This window comes from Myotis daubentonii, chromosome 17 (assembly GCF_963259705.1).
Source record: "Myotis daubentonii chromosome 17, mMyoDau2.1, whole genome shotgun sequence".
Taxonomy (NCBI): Eukaryota; Metazoa; Chordata; class Mammalia; order Chiroptera; family Vespertilionidae; genus Myotis; species Myotis daubentonii.
Window position 1 is genome coordinate 53,120,030 of NC_081856.1, and position 17,534 is coordinate 53,137,563.

The 17,534-nt window shown below is 55.9% G+C and overlaps 2 protein-coding genes across 3 annotated transcripts in view; one reads left to right on the forward strand and one right to left on the reverse strand.

Moving 5' to 3' along the window:
* The first annotated feature begins 915 nt into the window (after positions 1-915).
* On the forward strand, positions 916-4,011 carry CHRAC1 (chromatin accessibility complex subunit 1). Its single transcript, XM_059672373.1, has 3 exons — positions 916-1,170; positions 2,749-2,875; positions 3,442-4,011. The coding sequence occupies exons 1-3, from the start codon at positions 1,024-1,026 to the stop codon at positions 3,561-3,563; spliced, it is 396 nt and encodes a 131-aa protein (XP_059528356.1). The 5' UTR covers positions 916-1,023; the 3' UTR covers positions 3,564-4,011.
* A 2,203-nt stretch (positions 4,012-6,214) lies between these two features.
* Positions 6,215-17,534, reverse strand: part of AGO2 (argonaute RISC catalytic component 2) — a 51,994-nt gene continuing 40,674 nt past the window's right edge. The window contains exons 18-19 of one of the 2 annotated variants that reach the window (XM_059672375.1): positions 16,601-16,731; positions 6,215-16,175 (exon numbers count right to left, since the gene is read on the reverse strand). In XM_059672375.1, coding sequence (XP_059528358.1) covers positions 16,067-16,175; positions 16,601-16,731 — 240 coding nt within the window. In that variant the 3' untranslated portion in view covers positions 6,215-16,066. Of the gene's footprint in view, positions 16,176-16,600; positions 16,801-17,534 lie in introns of both variants that reach the window. The other variant, XM_059672374.1, reaches the window with a different exon arrangement.

The following is a 17,534-nucleotide window of genomic DNA, read 5'->3' on the forward strand; positions in this document are numbered from 1 at the left end:
GAGATTGTTTTAAAAACTCAGACAACCCTGCTCCGTTTGGCTCAGCGGATAGAGCATGGCCTGCGGACTGAAGGGTCCCAGGTTCGATTCCGGTCAAGGGCACGTACCTTGGTTGTGGGCACATCCCCATAGAGGACATGCAGGAGGCAGCTGATCGATGTTTCTCTCTATCCCTCTCCCTTCCTCTCTGTAAAAAAATCAATAAAGTGTATTAAAAAAACAACAAACAACTCAAGACAAACCCCATCATGCCTCTCCTATCTTTCACCCTCTTCCCATTCTCCTTAGGATAAAAGCCACCAGGACACCGCTCAGGCCTCCCGGCCGGCACACCGGCTCCAGGGCAGGTCCCGTGGCGCTTTCCGGAACAGCTCCGGCCGCAGGGCCTCTCTCGGCAGCGGCCTCTCGTGCAGGGAAGCGCGCTTTCCGACATCAGGCGGCTTCCTCTCCCCGCTGCCCAGCCTTCCTCCCACCGCCCGGTTAAGACGGTGGCCGCTTCTCCGTATCCTCTCGCACCGCTCTGCCTCCCTTCACGGTATGGACCAGCATCCCGCTGGTGCCTGCTCCCGTCCTGCCTTCCCTCCGCCATGCCGGCGTCAGGAACGCGCTCCCTTTTTACACGCTGCATCCCCAGTCCTAGCAGAAAAGACACCGCCCACTTACTGAGCGACAAGGACCGCGGGGAACCTGCTCCCGCCTCTGGGAATCGCTGCACCGCCACCCGCTCTAGCAGCACCTGCCCTCCCTTGGGCTCCTGCGGCCACCCCGCCAGGTGCCAGCGCGCCCTACCCCGCCGTTTGGGCTTTCTCAGGCTTCCCGGACTCCTTCCGCGCAGCCGCGGGATACGCGGGGCATCATGGAGCTTGTAGTCCGTCCCCGGAAGGACGGCAGCCGGCCCCCGCCGTGGCGCCTCCCCCGCACTACAACTCCCAGGGGGCAGCGGGACGTCGCTCTCGCAGCGCCCGTGTCGGCCGGCCACCGTGCGGCGGGTCCCGGCGGCCGCCGCGGGGGAGGGGCAGGAAGATGGCGGACATGGTCGTGGGCAGAGACAAGTGCGGGGAGCAGCGCCTCGTGTCGCTGCCCCTGTCCCGCATCCGGGTCATCATGAAGAGCTCGCCCGAGGTGTCCAGCATCAACCAGGAGGCACTCGTGCTCACGGCGAAGGCTACGGTGAGCGGGCGCCGTGCGGGGAGGAGTGAAGAGCGGGGGTGGGGGCCGCCGGGAGCGGCCGCGCTGCGCAGTTCCCGTGGGCCCGCGGGACGCCAGCTACCCTTCCGTGGGCTCGCGCGCGCGCGTACTTCCCTCCACGCCGCGCGCGCACCCGCGCGCTCTTCTCCACTTGGCCCCGCCCCCAGCGCCGCTCCCGTGCTCCCTCGCGCGCCCTCCTTCATTTGGCCCCGCCCCCAGCGCCGCTCCCGTGCTCCCTCGCGCGCTCTCGCCCCGCCCACCCCGCGCGGCTCCCGCCTTCCCCCGCGCGCCCTCCCGTCCTCCCTCGCGCGGGGGTCACCTGGGCGGCGCCGCGTTGTACCCCAAAGCCTGCCCCTTTTTCTCGCTTTCGGCCTATTGCTGGTTTCGGGGCCCCAACTTCCCAGATGGCCCAGCGAGGGCCCGAGAGCTGTCACGCGAAGCTCGAGGGCTTCCAAACGAGGTCCGGCCCGGGTGCCGTGGGGCCTCCCCCTCCCCTCACCTCCCGGCGGGACGCCCCCGGTGGAGGGAGTCGCAGGGACGCGAGCTGCACTGCCCGCCGCGTCTCGGGTTTGGTCGCGGCGGTGGAGGTGGAGGCGGAGGCGGGGCGGGAGCCCTCCAGTTCCCCGGCGGCGGGGACTTGCCCGGAGGTGGAGTCTCCGGGCTCCTCTGCCAGCCCCGCAGGGTGTCGGGTTAGAGCTCGGGGCGGGAAAGCCCAGATTACTTGCGGGTGTTGTGCCCAGCCTCGCTTTCTTGGAGCCAGGGCAGTGCCCGCTCAGCGTGGATGTTGGGGTGCTTGTTCCCGGGACAGCTCGGTCCTCCGAGTGTTCAGGAAGCAAATTTAGCCCCGCTGGTGTGGCTCAGTGGATAGAGCGCTGGCCTGCGGACCTGGGCTGGATTCCGGTCAAGGGCGCATGCCGGGGTTGCGGGCTCATCCCCAGTGGGGGGCGTTCAGGAGGCAGCCGATCAGTGATTCTCATCATTGATGTGTCCTCTCCCTTCCTCTCTGAAATCAATAGAGAGAGAGAGAGAGAGAGTGTGTGTGTGTGTGTGTCTGATACGATTTATGCAGCAGGCACTCGATCCCGCACGCACCGTGCTGGGTGGATGGAGGCAGTGCAGGCCCTTGCCTTAGGGAAGGTGTGTGGGCGAAATAGGAAATGTGGTCTGTTCGGAGCTTCCCTTGTTGACTGTTTTATTTTTAGGCGAACCACCTAAGACAAAGTACTCCTGAGCCAAACAATTTTTGAATGGTCTCTTGCTTTTTTTTTTTTTTTTTTTTACTGTAGAGCTCGGTCATTAAACATTTACGACTCATTGTTTCGTTTTAAATATTTTTACCGAGTTAAGAATCTAAAGTAAACTTTAGGGAAATGCCTGCTTCCCCACCAACCCTGATACTCGGTCTCTTTCTGACCTCATGGCTCTCCTTCCCTCCGGTGATTTCCTGTCATCTGAGAAACCAAGATAATCTGCAGTCATCCACACTTAACGTAACTCAAATTTTAAGTTCTATGGTGTTTTCAAAGCACACCTTTCATGTCGCCTTTTCATTTGTTTTAGGAACTTTTTGTTCAATATCTAGCCACCTATTCCTACAGACATGGCAGTGGGAAAGAAAAGAAAGCACTTACTTACCATGACTTATCCAATACTGCAGAGGAATCGGAAACGTTCCAGTTTCTTGCAGGTAACTTAGAGCTTTTCCCCCTGCTTTCACTGCAGTAAACATTGTGCTGCTTTCTCTAGGTGCCAGCGTTAGCCATGGCCTGGCACAGTATTGCCTGTGTCTGTAATGGGGCTCACCTAGAATGGTAATGAGGCCAACAACCTCCAAAAGGGAGTTTGGCTGGCTGGTGAGCGTGGCAGACCCGAGCTCGGACCTCTCCTTGCCACTGAAGGGAACACCCTGGGCTGGGCTGCTTGGCCCCAGAAACGAAACTAACTTGTAGAACAGGCAGTGGGGGCCCGGCTAAAGGGCTAAGTCTCCCCCTGGGCCCGCCCGCCTGTCGCAGGGTAAGTTGGGCGGGTTGCTCACAGGCTGGCCCACTCGTAGAAGCACATGGTTTGCATTCAGTGATGTGGAAACAGACCTTTAGCATTCGTCAGGAGACCACCCTGAAGGGCAGTCTGATTTCGTCTTGTTTTGGAACCTACTTTAGAGGTCAGAGCAGGAAGTAGTAGGTTTTGACACGTGCGCGGCTGTGTGCACAGTCTACCGCAAGCAACTGCTAATGTTAGCTTTATGTTTTTAAGATATATTACCAAAGAAGATACTAGCTAGTAAATACCTGAAAATGCTGAAGGAGAAGAAGGAAGAGGAAGAGGAGGAGGAGGAGCATAACAACGATGAGGAAAGTGATGAAGCAGAATCCTAAACCCCAAACGAAATGCTTTACAGTCCGCCTGGTGAGGGCCCCCCAGGACCGCCCAGCACTGCGCCTTCAGTCTCCTCACCTTCCAGAGGCTTCCAAGACACCGCTCCTTGGCTGAGACGCAGGGCCTGAGGCACCTGCACACATGGCCGAGGAGCTGTCGGGCCACCCCTGCGGTTGGCGGGCACCAAGCACGAGCTGCCTGGACAGCCAAAGACAATGCTCTCCGCGCTCGCTTCGGGTGGCGTTCCAGAGCTTCTCCTGGCGGCTCCATAAAACAACCAAGTCTCGTTTTAGCTCCATGTAGTTCAAGTTACATTTTGTTACATTGTGTGTAGTTACATTGCATTTTTGTATTTCAAGAAAATTTGAATATTTGTTTAAATACAGCATTTTTAACTGTAAAGACAAAAATTTTAAATTAAAAGTTATATGTAGTTTTACAGTAAAATGCTCTAGGTCTAATTTTAGAAGCCTCTATTGTCCTACCTAATGCCTCGCTTATTATCTGAGACTTTTGTGAAATTTTAAAATACGCATATCTAGCATTTTCCTAGAGGAAAATTTTAAGTCAAATCATAAATCCAAAAATACTACCTCTGCGTAAGCATATATATATATATATTTTTTTTAAATATATTTTTATTGATTTTTTAGAGAGAGGAAGGGAGAGGGGTAGAGAGTTAGAAACATCGATGAGAGAGAAACATCGATCAGCTGCCTCCTGCACACCTCCTACTGGGGATGTGCCCGCAACCAAGATATATGCCCTTGACCGGAATCGAACCTGGGACCCTTCCGTCCGCAGGCTGACGCTCTATCCACTGAGCCAAACCGGTTAGGGCAGCATATTTTTCTTTAACACTTTAGAACCTTTTGTATCTTGAAGATATATCTCATTTACTGTTCCTTCTTTACACCTACAGTAACTACCGTCCACAAGAGAAAACCATAAACTCTGTATTTTCTGGCTCTTTTAATCTTTTTTTTTTTAAATGAGGTATTTACATCCAGTAACAGCATCCTTGTTCAGTCTGTTGGTTGTGTAAGCAAGCAGTCTGTCCCATCACCCTACCCCAAACATCCCACGTATCCCTTAAAGGGACTCCCCCTACTCCCAGGCAACCACTGATGTTTTCTGTCTCTCTTGTTTTTAAAGTTTATTTTTTAAAATAAAAACCCACTTTTTGGTGTACAGTTCCGAGTTGGACAAATGCAGAGTCATGTAACCACCACAAATATGATAACAGTTTTATCACCTCCCGCCAACTTTCTGCGAGGTCCAACGCATTCCTTCCCTTTACCTTGGCGGCCGCTGAGGAGGCTCTGCCTGGTTGCGGCGCCAGCACTTTCTGCAACGGAAAATATATGGAAAATATGTTCCGTCTTGTGGGCTGCCGGTTACTCAATCCTGCCGCTGTTCAGAAGCAGACGGAGAGAGGACCTAAGGAATGAGCGTGGCTGTATTTCAAGAAAATATTTCTGGATGCTGACATTTGAATTTTGAATCGTTTTCATGGGTCTAAATTCAAACAAAAATTTTTCAACCATTTAAGAATGTAAAAACCATTCTCATAGTTCCAACAAAAAAACACTGTAGCGCCCTAGCTGGTTTGGCCTGCGGACTGAAAGGTCCCAGGTTCGATTCTGGTCAAGGGCACAGGCCCGGGTTGTGGGCTTGATCCCCAGTGAGGGGCCTGCAGGAGGCAGCCGATCAATGATTCTCTCCCATCATTGATGTTTCTCCCTTCCTTTCTGAAATCAGTAAAAAGACAGACTTAAAAAAATAAGCCAAACGAACAAGCCCACAGTAGCCCCCGGACTGGTTTTCTGGCCCATCTTTCCCGAGGGCCACGTGAGGAACCACAGTGCGCGAGGCGGAGGCGGGCTTTTAGTTGAGCCAGGGCTAGGCTGCTGCTGCAGTGTCGGCAGCCCCGCCCTGTGCCCTGCTGCGGGCTCCGGTGCCGCACCGCGGTTACCCAGTCCCGGGTGAATGGGCAAGTCCCAATTTGGGTTGTTTCCAGTTTTGACAATTACACAGGCCCGTGAACACTTAGGGAGAACGAAACCTCCGCCTGCTTTACTGACACTACATCCTAGTATCTCCAGCCACTTCTTGCTTTTCTCACTCCAACTGCCCCGGGCCTTCCCCTTTTTAGTAAAGACAGAGGTCACAACCAGCCCAGGAGGCCCAGGTGTTCAGAGCTGCATCAGTGCAGGCAGCCCCAGCCAGGGCAGAGGGGCCACGTGACTACCGGCCACGAGCCCCGTGTGTGGACAAGTTTGATTCCCACAGGACGTGGACTCGGGGCTTTCATTACGGGCTCAGCTGAATGGTCTTTTACATAAATGTCCTTTCTACGGCAGCTGAAGCAGAAGCACCCGGCTCATTCTAGAGACACCTGTCCTACCATCCAGTCCATTCCTGTGGTTCTCAGCCCAGACTCCCAGTTCTCAGGGGCAGTGCCCGGCACTGTTCAAGGAATGGGTGAGTCCGATGCTTGTAGAAGCCCTAGACCAGCGGTCGCCAACCAGTGGTCCGTGAGGTCTCAAAGGTTGGCGACTGCTGCCCTAGGCGGTACCAGTAAACACACCAGTGCCCTAGGCGGTATCAGTAAACGCACAAGCAATTGAAGACCTTTGGGAGAAGCAGCTGTAAATACAAGGAATTTTATTTGATTTTTTGCTGACATACTATGAGGCAAAACAAAATTGACACAATACAAAATAACTTTATAAAATATCATTCACATTTACAGCATTCTGTGCATGTTAAGGGTTATGTAAGGAGGTGAAAAAACACTATGCCAAATTTTTAGTATTAGTTTATATACACACAGTAAGAAACAAAACAAATAACTGTTAGGGTTTCCATGAATTTATTGCAAAAATAGTGCAAACTACTTTAACCTAGGAAGCTGTAAAACAAACTTGAAAGGACCCAGCTAAGCTTAGACACGGCCATAGGTGCTCAGCCTCTCAGCCTGGAGCTTTCTTCACCAGTTTAGCCTTTGTCCATCAAGACCACACCCCACCCGTTTGGTTTAGGGTGAGAGCAGGGGAGCGGAGATGCAGAGCCTGGCTTTCCAGAGGGGCCGCTGGGCCGCTGCCCGGGGCCAGCAGCACCTCTAGGGTCACGCTACTCACTCAGTGGCGACCGTGTGAGGTCTGTGTTGAAAACGTGTGAGATGCCACGATGGTTAAGTCTGACCTTAGCAACGAGTGACCCAACCTCTGCGCGGCACGGAGACCGAATCCAGGACGCAGCGTGAACGGGAAGGACTGGGAACGCCACTGCCCGCCGACACCCTCTTGGGTGTGTCGGGTAAAGTATGATTCTGCTTGTGGGCAACCTTTGAACCGATGGTGAAGTTAAAAAAGGGGGGAAAAAGCCACGGTATCCCTACAAGGGTAAATCTGAGGCTTCTTTCAACAGTCTCTTGGGGTCCGAAAAGCATCAATCTAAACAAAACAATAGGAGCAAAACAAAATGCTACACTAAAAGCTAAATAAACAAAATGCAGCACATTCAGGTTCTTTTTCTTGAGGTACCGATATGAATCCACCACCTGCCCCCGGGACTCCTGCTAGTAAAACAACACTTCCTGGCCAGCCAATCGCGGGGCATCTATTATTATTGAGAAAGTGCAACAGGGCCCATCCTTACATGCAGCATAAAGGGTGACTCGCTCCACAGAACAGCCCGCGGAGCGGCCAGACAGGAGGTTCACACGAGAGACATTGACTCAGAATTGCCCCGTTTTTGAGATCCTGCAGCAGAAAGCCGCCCAAATCCATCAACTTTCAGAGTTTTGCCACTAAGGAATGTTGGTTCTCTTGCAAAATTCAGAGATCTCTTTAAAATAGTAAAACTATCTACTACAGGAAAGATTCCCCTGAATTTTTATGTCTTATTGGTATAAAATCAAATTCTTAAGACTCCAAAATATTGCGTTACCTCCAAAGGATTACGTTAAAAAAGATCGCCATAGTAGGAAAAGTCTAGATTGTAAACTGCCCAATATAAAAGCGTGGAAAGTGGCCCATCCCCTCTGATTCCTCACCTGCCAGGAAGCTCTCCTCCCTGGGACCCTGGGCTGCGGCTGCTGAAGCCCCCCCTCCCCCCCCCCCCGCCCCCATCAGCAACACCTCTGCCCCCAGCAACACGTCTGCAGGTGCGGAGAGATGAGATCGACACAATCCATTGCTGCTCAGGAAATCAACTCACAAGCAGAGGGAGAAGGGCCAGACGGCGAAAAAGCAACGGCCAGGGCACGCAGGGGCTGCTCTAGCCGCCTTGGCTGGCACAGAGAACGAAGTGACAGCTATAAGTACGTGCAGAGAAGAGTTTGGGATTTGTTCGTAAAATGTTAAATTTTCTCTTGGACATAATTTTTCTCTTTTTTCACAAGAAGGCAGTTGGGATTCAATGTATGTGAGTGGTCGGCTGAGTGTCTATCGCAGGCCAAGGCCAGCGGGCTTCTCTCCCACCTGGAGTACAGGGACTTAATTTCACACGGATCTTGTTTCCAACCCATGAGGATTCAACACAAAAGGCACAAAATAAATAAAAATATTATTAAATAAACGGAAACTGTGATTTCAAGCTTCATGTGGAGTTGACAGCTCACGTTTGGTTACCTTTTCCAATTTAATTTGACAGGCTTAGTAAATAGCACCCAACTTGTAGTGAGGTAGGTCCACATTGTAGAGAAAGCTGGGTCCCCTCCATGTTATGTCTAAATTTAAGATGCTTTTACAAAAACAAAAATCCATTGAGTCACAGGCAGAAGCGATGGCAGGTGGCACTACCTGAAGAAAGCTTGGAACGTGAGCAAGTAAGATTCGTGCCCAAATCATACTCTCCATCAGCCATGAGTCCATCTCAGGTTGGAGGGGGGAATTCAGACGTTAAAATAACCCCGGGAAAGTCTCAAGGCTTCAGAACAGGCCTTTTCGACTGACTGCCACAGAGACGCACAATGGTCTGTTCTTCATTGAGCGATGGCAACAGCCAGGAGAAGGAGAGAGAGAGAGAGAGAGAGACGGAGAGGGGGAAGAGAGAGGGAAGAGAGGGAGAAAGAGAGAGGCGCATCACTGCAAGTTTCCCTTTGTAACTGGAGAAAAGACAAGCTGAATTACGAGGCGGCACCCTGATCTGGCCGGTTGACACTCACTCTGCCTAAGGTTTCTGCACACTCTGAAACTTACGGACGGGACATCGGATTAAGGCTTAATTTAAAGGGGCCCCCTCCCGGCCTCAAGCGCGCTGGACAGCCTCCGGACACACCACGGCAGGGAGCCGAGGACAAGGATGGGGGCCGCAGAGGCGCGCGCAGCGGGTCCTGCGGTTCCACCGCGAAGTTTACGATTCACACAGCGAGCTCTCGAGAAGCCACGCGGAGGCCAGCGGGCAGAAACACTCGTTGGCACGGGAACCGCCGCTTGACACACAGCACACGGCCGGGGCGGCGAGGGAGGAGCGAGCGGCGGACGGACCAGCACCACGGCGGGGCCCTGGCAGCTGCTGGGCTTTGTGGGGCGAGTAAACTTGAATGTCGAAATACATTTTGATTCAAAATGTCTCCTACAGCGTTTTGTTGCCGGGGAGTCAAGAAAGGGCAAGACCTACCTAGGGAGCTTTAGAATTCATTTTTGGTTCTTTTTCAATTATTTTATAAAAATAAAATAAAACTAGAAAAGTTGATAAAACTCAGGGTCCAAACCCCTCCATACATATTAGGTGAGTAACTGGAAGTGTCCCAGAGGTAAGAAAATTCTGGATTTAGACGCTACATTCTTTTCTTATATTTGATGAGGAATTAGCCACTTCGCTGCACAGAACCTTACAATTATTCTCTGAAAACGGCTTAAAACGTAAAACCGCAGTTGTCTCTACAGTAACAACACATGAGCTCACACCCTCAGCAGCGACTTAAACCCCATCACGCTCAGGGCGCCGGGGCCGACTCAGCGCCTTCGTCAGGGGATGTGGCTTTGAAGAGGACCCCAAACTGGGACGGTGTTGCCCGTCGCCTGCTGAGGGCGGAGGGCGGGGGGGGGGGGGGGGGACGATGGACGGGCTTTCTATACATTTGTAAATAAAGAACATTGACCACCGCCCCCACTTAAGACCAATCACATCATCCCTGACACAGAACGGCGGGTAATCAGACCATCAGCCAAGGGAAGCGCTCACCACCCAGCGAGAGAGCGAGAGCTGCACTTGGCTTCAGGTTTGTCCATCCTGGAGTCCTCGCGCACGGGCGGCCGAGGTGACACCCACACTGAGCGTCTGGGAGAGCGCTGCAGGCCTTCTGAGGTGAGGCGAGGCCGATGGCACCGCAGCTCCATTAGACTAACCACTCGGGAGCGACTGAACAACCCCACCTGGCTCTGCTACGGCCACGGCCACGGCCGCAGGAGGAGCCACGGGACCGCCACCTCATGTTTTCTGACACGAGACAACACGCACGGCATCACCTTTTACAGAGTCAGAGCTGAAGTAGCGTCAAAGGCAGGAGGCGACGGATGACTGACGTGGGGACGGCGCAGGCTTACTGCCCAATGGGAAGGCAGCCCGGATGGGTCCCGAGGCCACCGAGGCCCAGGCTTTGAAGGCACGAGGCTGAGACGGGGTCTCCCAGGGCCTGCCCCTCCCATGAGGGTGTTCCCACAACCTCCAGAGTCCCAGGAGCCTCAGGTCCCCCACATGGGCAAGCAGTGCTCCCAGGTCCGGGCTGTGGGCTCTTCATGGGGTCCGATCGCGGTGGGAAGGACCACGAAGATTCAGAAGGAGCTGGGGTCCCGAGGGAAGAGTCAGTGACAGGTGTTTCAGCTCTAGCTCTGCATCGCTCAGCTCCAAGGGGCGGGGCACAGTGCTGATGCACCCCTACACCCGGGGAAGGTGGGGTGACATGCGGCCTGCACCCCTGGCCCACCACCCAGGGCACCCCCGGATCTCACACATCTAATACTCTCACATCCCCAGGTAGAGAGAAAGTGTTAACAGAAGCACCAGTGGTCTTTGTTCTCTCGCTGTCAACCACTTGCAGGAACGCACACGGGGGTGGGGTGGGGTGGGGGGTCTTCTGATTCTGGAGACCCGGGCACAAAAGGCCGATGGGCAGATCCCAGCTGTCAGTCCCCATGACCGATCGAGCAGGTGCTGCCGTGCAGGGTCGCCCAAACACCTGTGTTGGGTCCCGGCTGAAAACAAGACTCACCCAGCAGCCAGCCCCTCTGCGGGCACCCCACGCGTCTCGAGCGGACAGGCGATCGCCCTGAGGAAGACCGAAGGACACTCAGCTCGCTCAGGCGTGAAGCAGCCACGGAACAGGCCAGGCACCAAGACTCGGACGCACCGGAGCCTCTGTCCGAGGTCCGGGCGCCCTCCACGCCAGCCAACGCCGCCGCCTGGCCCTTCAGACGCGAGAGCTCAAGGGACCCCGAGGAAAGACCGAGGAGGCAGAGGCACCTGGCCCGCGGCCGCGAGGGCACTCAGTCCTGACCGCGCCGCCCAGAGCGGGCTTCCTGCGACGACCCTGCGACGACCCAGGGCGTTGGGAGGGTCCACTTCCCGGCACCGCAGGCGCCTTCCTTCCAAACACCGGGCCTGGGACTCGAACAGAACAACCCGCTCAACCTCAGGTCGGTTTACCGTAGGGAGAGGTGGGAACACCAGGCTCAGGGTCAAAGGTCAGTCGGTGTGCCTGCGCCGCTCACACCACGCGGCCACTTCAACTGTGGGATTGACGGGAAGCGGGGTCCCAGCCCTTGGTGAGTTCACAGAGGCGGTGAGGAGGAGGAGGAGGGAGGAGGCGGGAGCAGGGGGCGCCTTTCCAGCCGCGGGGGTGGGGTGGGTAAAGCAGGATGTGCGTCCTTCCTCGGAGCGGGCCGGCCCGCCACGCGGCCACGCAGCCACGCGGCCAGCACTGAACAGAGGTGCTCACACTCAGTTACTCGGGAGACGTTTGGCTATTTTCAGTGTGGACAGCGAGGCTAGGAGCAAACATGAACCTTCAGAGAATTAGAGGTAGCCTTTATCTGCATTTGCTTTTTTGAAAACGAAAAGGTATTTAGAAACCACCTTCTGTAGTGAGTTGGCTACGCCAATACATTCACTGGGGACAGTCACATGGCAAAACGTACCCAGAAAGCACGAGGCGAGGGCCCCGCGGTGCCATCACGCCCAGGTAACCGGCTGGGCGGCCTGACCACACACAGAATCACACCCGGGAGGGGCGTGCGAGCAGACACGACTCCCCCGGCAGACGCCGCAGGCGGCAGGACAGCGCGGGGTCGCGGCCTCCACAGCTATGACGGTTTCGACACAACAGTGACCTTGTGGCTTCACAGGACGGCCGACCAGAGAGAAGCCCGGAGGCGTCACTCTCGCCGGACACACAGACGCCTGCTCTCCACTTGGCCAAGTGCTCCCGGGGTCACGGCAAACGACCAGGAACCCAACAAGCCACAGAAGCACCCACGGACGTGCAATGAACCCTCTTAGGCGACGCCTGCGGACCTCCGCGAGCACACGCCCCTTCCCCAGGCCGCAGGCTCCTCGGGGAACGAGGCAAGGGCGACGCTGCCCTTCACGCACGGCCACCGGCACCGGCGAAGGAGGAGCCGCCACTCTCACCCAGAACCCGGCACCGGGCGGTCACAGGGCCAAGCACGGCTCCTACTTACAGTCAGCCAGACGAGAACGGCGATGCGGGTCGGACATAATTACAAAAGGAGGTTGTCAAAATCAGTGCAATTATTTTGAGTTGAAATTTTCCTTACAAAAAAGAGTGTGTGAGACGAGAACAGCCCGTGGCCAGGCTGCAGAGCCGAGAGGACAGCTTGGGGGACGGGTTAAAATATAAATAAGAGAGTTGCATTCTGAAAGTGAGGCGCACGAACACTGAGGACAGTTCTCTAATGTACATTCCTTTTCTCGCGAGCGTGAGAGATGAGTCCGAGAGAGGTCACAGGGAGTGTCTATGGCTTGTCCGGGCCACTGGGATTGTCCACGGTTGGGGTCACGCCAGCTTCTAAAGTTCCTCCGACTGGAGCCACCTTAGTGTGTAGGGAAATGCCCATGAAAATCCTTTAACTGTCCATCCACTCAAAGTCCCGCCCAGGACCCCAGATCTTAACAGCCCCCCAGAACAAGCCCAGCACCTCCAGGACTCAGGGCGGACAAGCCGTCCCGGCCACAGGCCCTTGGGGACAGCTGGGGTCCCACCCGCAGGGCGCTTGGCTGGTCCGCCCTTCACATATTGTATCAAATATATAATTTGATTGAAAAACTGCCTTGCAAAAAGAAAATTTAAATCTCCCCGCAGATCAGTGTAACATTACATTGCTGCACATGTAAGAAACAATTCATCCAGAAAACTTACATTTGTGGCTTTCAAAAATAAATCAGCCGGCAAAGCTGCAGGTAAACGTTAGGCGACTCGTACAAGCTGGGAAGGTGACTTCTAGCTTACAAATCAGGTGCCACGTGCACCAGGATGCCCACACGGGCCAAACCAAACCAGAGCAGAAAGGCAAAAGGAACAGCAACATGGGCACTGAGCAACAGTAAACAACACACAACACGCATCAGCGCCCCCGCCCCCGCCCCCGCCCCCGCCGCAGGAACGGAGCGGAACCAGGCCAACAGCTCCCTCCCGGGGCCGTGGCCAGGGCTCCGCTGTGGGTCCAGGGCGCACACATTCACTCGGGGAGCGTGAGGGCCACCCCAAGAAGCAACGCGATCTGGGACAAGAAAAGCTGGGCCCTTGCGTGCAGCAGCCAGCGAGTCAGTGTCCGCGTGAGGGCCCCTCAGACAGGACACCCGGCCCAAACGGAGACAGAGCCGCCCCTTCTAAAAGCAGAGGCTCCCCAGCCTCACCGAATCACCGAGCCCGGCCACCTGCACACGCGGCACAAAGGGCTCTTCTGCAAAATGGCGACTTTGATGGCTCTGCGGGGAGTTGGGGGGGGGCTTGTCGAATGCGACAGACAGAAGTGAGGGGATGGGCTGCGCTGATCTTCCTCAGAGGATATTTTCAAGCAGCTACGAAGGGCACCAACAGAAGAATCTAACTGGAGAGCTCTTTTAAAGAGGCGAGATAAATGCCCGTTTTTCTTTGATACGAATCCCGATTTCTACACCATCATTTCATTTCACATTCAGTTTGCTTCAAGCAAGGCACACCTTACTAACAGTGGGGTGGGGCGCAGACAGCCAATGGGGGTGCCCTCCTCGGCCTGAGCCTGAGGTGGCCCCAGGTGGGGGTGAGCAGTCAGGATGGCCGGGCGGCTGCTGATGGTTTAGCGTGGAGCGTTTATGAAACAAGCACAGGCTACAGAAAGTGCTGTGGCCACTGAAAAGCAAATGGTGCCTCGAAATAATTTGTAAAGAATTTAGGTGTAACTTTCTGCCAGGTTTTAGCTTAGAGCTTCATGGCCAGGGGCCCCCTCCACAGGCTCTAGACGGGGTCCCAGATGTCAGGCAGCCCCGGGCCCGGAGGCCGCAGCGAGGCCGGGAGCCTGCCCTTCCTCCGGGCACCACGCCGCCCGGACCGCGATCCTGTCGCACATGTGACAAACATGCCTTTGAAGCAAACAGGGTTCGATGATCCTAAAAGTGGCTGGAAACCGACCTAACTTGACAGCATGTGAGTGAAGGTCCCTCCTGGGCAGGAAGCCAGGATGCGCCAGGAGCGGGCGGTGTCCGGAGCAGGAGAAAGTGCCACTTGCCAACAGAAGGACAGGGAGCTGCGACGTTTCTCAGAGCAAAGGCTTCTGTCGTTGAAACAGACGAGATACAGCAAGAAGAGACGTATGCCACCGATGAGACACCACATGCACACACGTACACGCACGCACCACTCAGCGTAGACAGCTGCACAAACCATGTCCACCCTTGTCACTGCCGCCAAAATCCGGGCCGAGTGTCCACGACAGCCCCTCGCACTCCCTGTCCCCCGGCCCTCGGAGCACTGACAGGAGACAGTGGGCGCCCACTCCAGCGGAGGCAGCCCCGTCGGGACCCCCGCCACCACGGCGCCAGAGGTAAGTGTCAGCAGGGACAGGAAACAGCACAAAGCAGCACGGGAAGGCTGTCTCCTTCCTCGAGTCTCTACAATGGACGTGGACCGGACCCTCGATGGAACTGCTGCCGGGACGGAGCCCACGTGGCACAGAGCCGTCGGCTGTCACCCTTCCAGCTGTCGTGGCATCCCTCTTAGTGCAATGGTTTCTGGGGTGGCAACCCCATGCCAGGGCCCAGAAGGCAGATCGCCGCGGCAGGGTCTGGCCCTCACGCTGGTGGTTGTCATGTCAGCCGCCCTCCGGGGACAAGGCGCCCGGCAGAGCCCCGCCGACGGCTTTCTGTGGGTCTCCGCACACAGATCCATGACACCCAGCACACGGACGTGCCTCCCAGGGGCGGAAAGATCCGTACATTCCACTTGTGCTTCATCGGCTGGGCCACCCCGGCGAGGAGGCAGGGCGGGCGCGAGTGAATGCTGTGAGCGCACCGGCCCCGAAGGTACAGGCGACAGTCTACACGGGCGGTCGCTGTCAGTGAGTCCGCCGTGCACTCTGCGCCGAAGCTGAGACCCACGGGGCGGCGGCCTCGCGGCCCCGACACCAAGCACAAGAAGTTCCCGTGCCAGGAACTGAGACAGCGCCGAGCGCTCACATTAATACTGCAACCAGATATATATATTCTCTACATTAAAGACATACAGTGAAAGGATTGTACTGTATCATCACCACAGACCCGTATTCTTTAGAAACTTTGGAAAATAAATGTCACAGTCCTAGAGGACCAATCTCACCATTAGACTGTCGGCATACCATCTTTTTTCTTTTTTTTTTGTTTTTTTAATAAATTTTTATTAAAATGGCACTTGGCTGCCAATCTCTCTGGACCTAGAAATGTTGAGTGGGCGTGGTCTCTGGCGTCCCAGCCCCTTTCCCCCGCAGGTGGGGCGCCCACCGCGGGTCCCTAAGAGCTTGCGGAGCCACGTCAGGGCACACGAGTGTCGCGTGGGACACACGTGAGTGACAACGTCAGAATGGTCAAGGCTTTAAAACCACAATAGTGTTTGCGTTGCTTTCACCCTCAGAGAACGCTCACAGCTAGTTTGAGCCCATCAATTCCATACAGAATCACGTGTTAAAAACAAGTAAATCGAATGACCAAATAAATTAAAAATGTTTTAAAGCCCTGAGTTCATAGACTGCTTTTAGGAGATGTTTTTAGGAAATACGGGACTATTAATAAGCAGCGGATAGATTTTGGCAAACCATCTCTCCTGCGACAGTGGGGTCTCATACAGGTCTGCAGCTCAGAACGAGTGTGAAATCCGGACGGAAGGCATTCTGGGAAAGGAGCCTCGGCTGAGTCCACGACGTGTGGTGTCCAGTGCTGGCTGCCACGGGGCTGGCGTCCGTTGGTCTGAGTGTCGCTGGTCTCGTGTGAATCCGACTCGGCACACAATCGTAAACACAACATGTCAAGCAAAGTACATGGTGCGCAGCGTGTCCTGGTGGACCTGGACCGCCTTGGCCAGTGCCTGGTGGTCCCGCCCGTTACTTTGCCCGGAGGTATGGCTTCCTTCAGCACTGGGGACAGCGACAGAGACAGCCTGGTCAGCTGGGCCGGGCCACGCCCCCGCCGGGACCACGCCTCGTATCAGACCAGGGCCACGCCCCGCGCCCGCCGGGACCACGCCCCCGCATCAGACCAGGGCCACGCCCCGCGCCCGCCGGGACCACGCTCCCGCATCAGACCAGGGCCACGCCCCGCGCCCGCCGGGACCACGCCTCGTATCAGACCAGGGCCACGCCCCGCGCCCGCCGGGACCACGCCCCGCGCCCGCCGGGACCACGCCTCGTATCAGACCAGGGCCACGCCCCCGCGCCCGGCCAGCTGCTAATGGCTGGGCTGGAGCATCCGGGCCTCTGTTGGCTCCGGAAAAACAGCTGCCGCAGCCTGTCTGGGAAGCGACCCCCGCTGGGGCCTGTGGCCAGGAGAGGCTGCCACTCACCTGTCATGTTCTTTATCCACCAGGTGGTACCTGGCGCGGAAGGCCACCAGGTGAGCGTAGTATGCTGGCGCTGGGATGGACACCGAGCGCGTGCAGCGCACGTAGGTGTGACACAGCTGGTAGGTGAGGATCTGCAGCTCGTCGGAAGAGAAACGATTGTCATCCCAAAGCACGTGGTAGTGGGAGGGCCTGCTTGTTCCCTGAAAGCAGACGGGGGGTCAGAGACGCAGCGCTCACCGCGAGGGCACCGCCAACAGGCTGTGTGTGCCCAGCCGCTCACCGCTCGCACGCTCCTTACCAAGGACACGGTGTTTAGCAACAGACAGCGACGTTATTACGCATCATTGTAAAAGGCACCAGGAGATATATTTCATCGGGCGTGTAAACACAGACCGCACACACTTATTCACATACAAAAAACCATAGAAAAGATATAAAACACTAGAGAAATGTTTGTTCCGGGGCTGCCTCACCGTATAGGTCGGGTTTCTACAATGTTTTATTTACAGGCAAGAAAACCATCTCTTAAAACTCACATGTTGACCACCCTTTAAAAAGGGAGTTGGCACACGTGTGTTACTTGTGCAGCTTGTGAAGCTGGAAATCTTTTGAAACTGAAGGAAATGGGAGCTGGCAGCCTTGCCCCCCAACACAGGGCACAGAAGGCACCGGCGTGGGCACCCTCACAGCTGCCACACTGCTCAGCCGGCCCACCCGCCCGCCTCCCACAAGGTCCCACCTGCCTCCTCCGGTCAGGCCACGGCCGCCCGCTCACCCCTGTGCTCGGCCCAGTGACAGATGTCACGTCCCCGCCCCACCCCCACTTTGCCATTTCGTTGGTGGCTGTTAAAGGGGTGGGGGGGGGGTGTTCTGTGTAAGGGGGCCTGCCCCTCGAGGCCCATGTGTCTCAGCCCTAAATGTCTCAGCAGAGGAC

Excerpts from the sequence above, each read along its gene's own strand:
- CHRAC1 (XM_059672373.1), top strand. The coding sequence starts at position 1,024 with ATGGCGGACATGGTCGTGGGCAGAGACAAGTGCGGGGAGCAGCGCCTC. Across the intron at positions 1,171-2,748 it reads TGCTCACGGCGAAGGCTACG|GAACTTTTTGTTCAATATCT; the intron begins GTGAGCGGGCGC and ends CATTTGTTTTAG. Across the intron at positions 2,876-3,441 it reads AACGTTCCAGTTTCTTGCAG|ATATATTACCAAAGAAGATA; the intron begins GTAACTTAGAGC and ends TATGTTTTTAAG.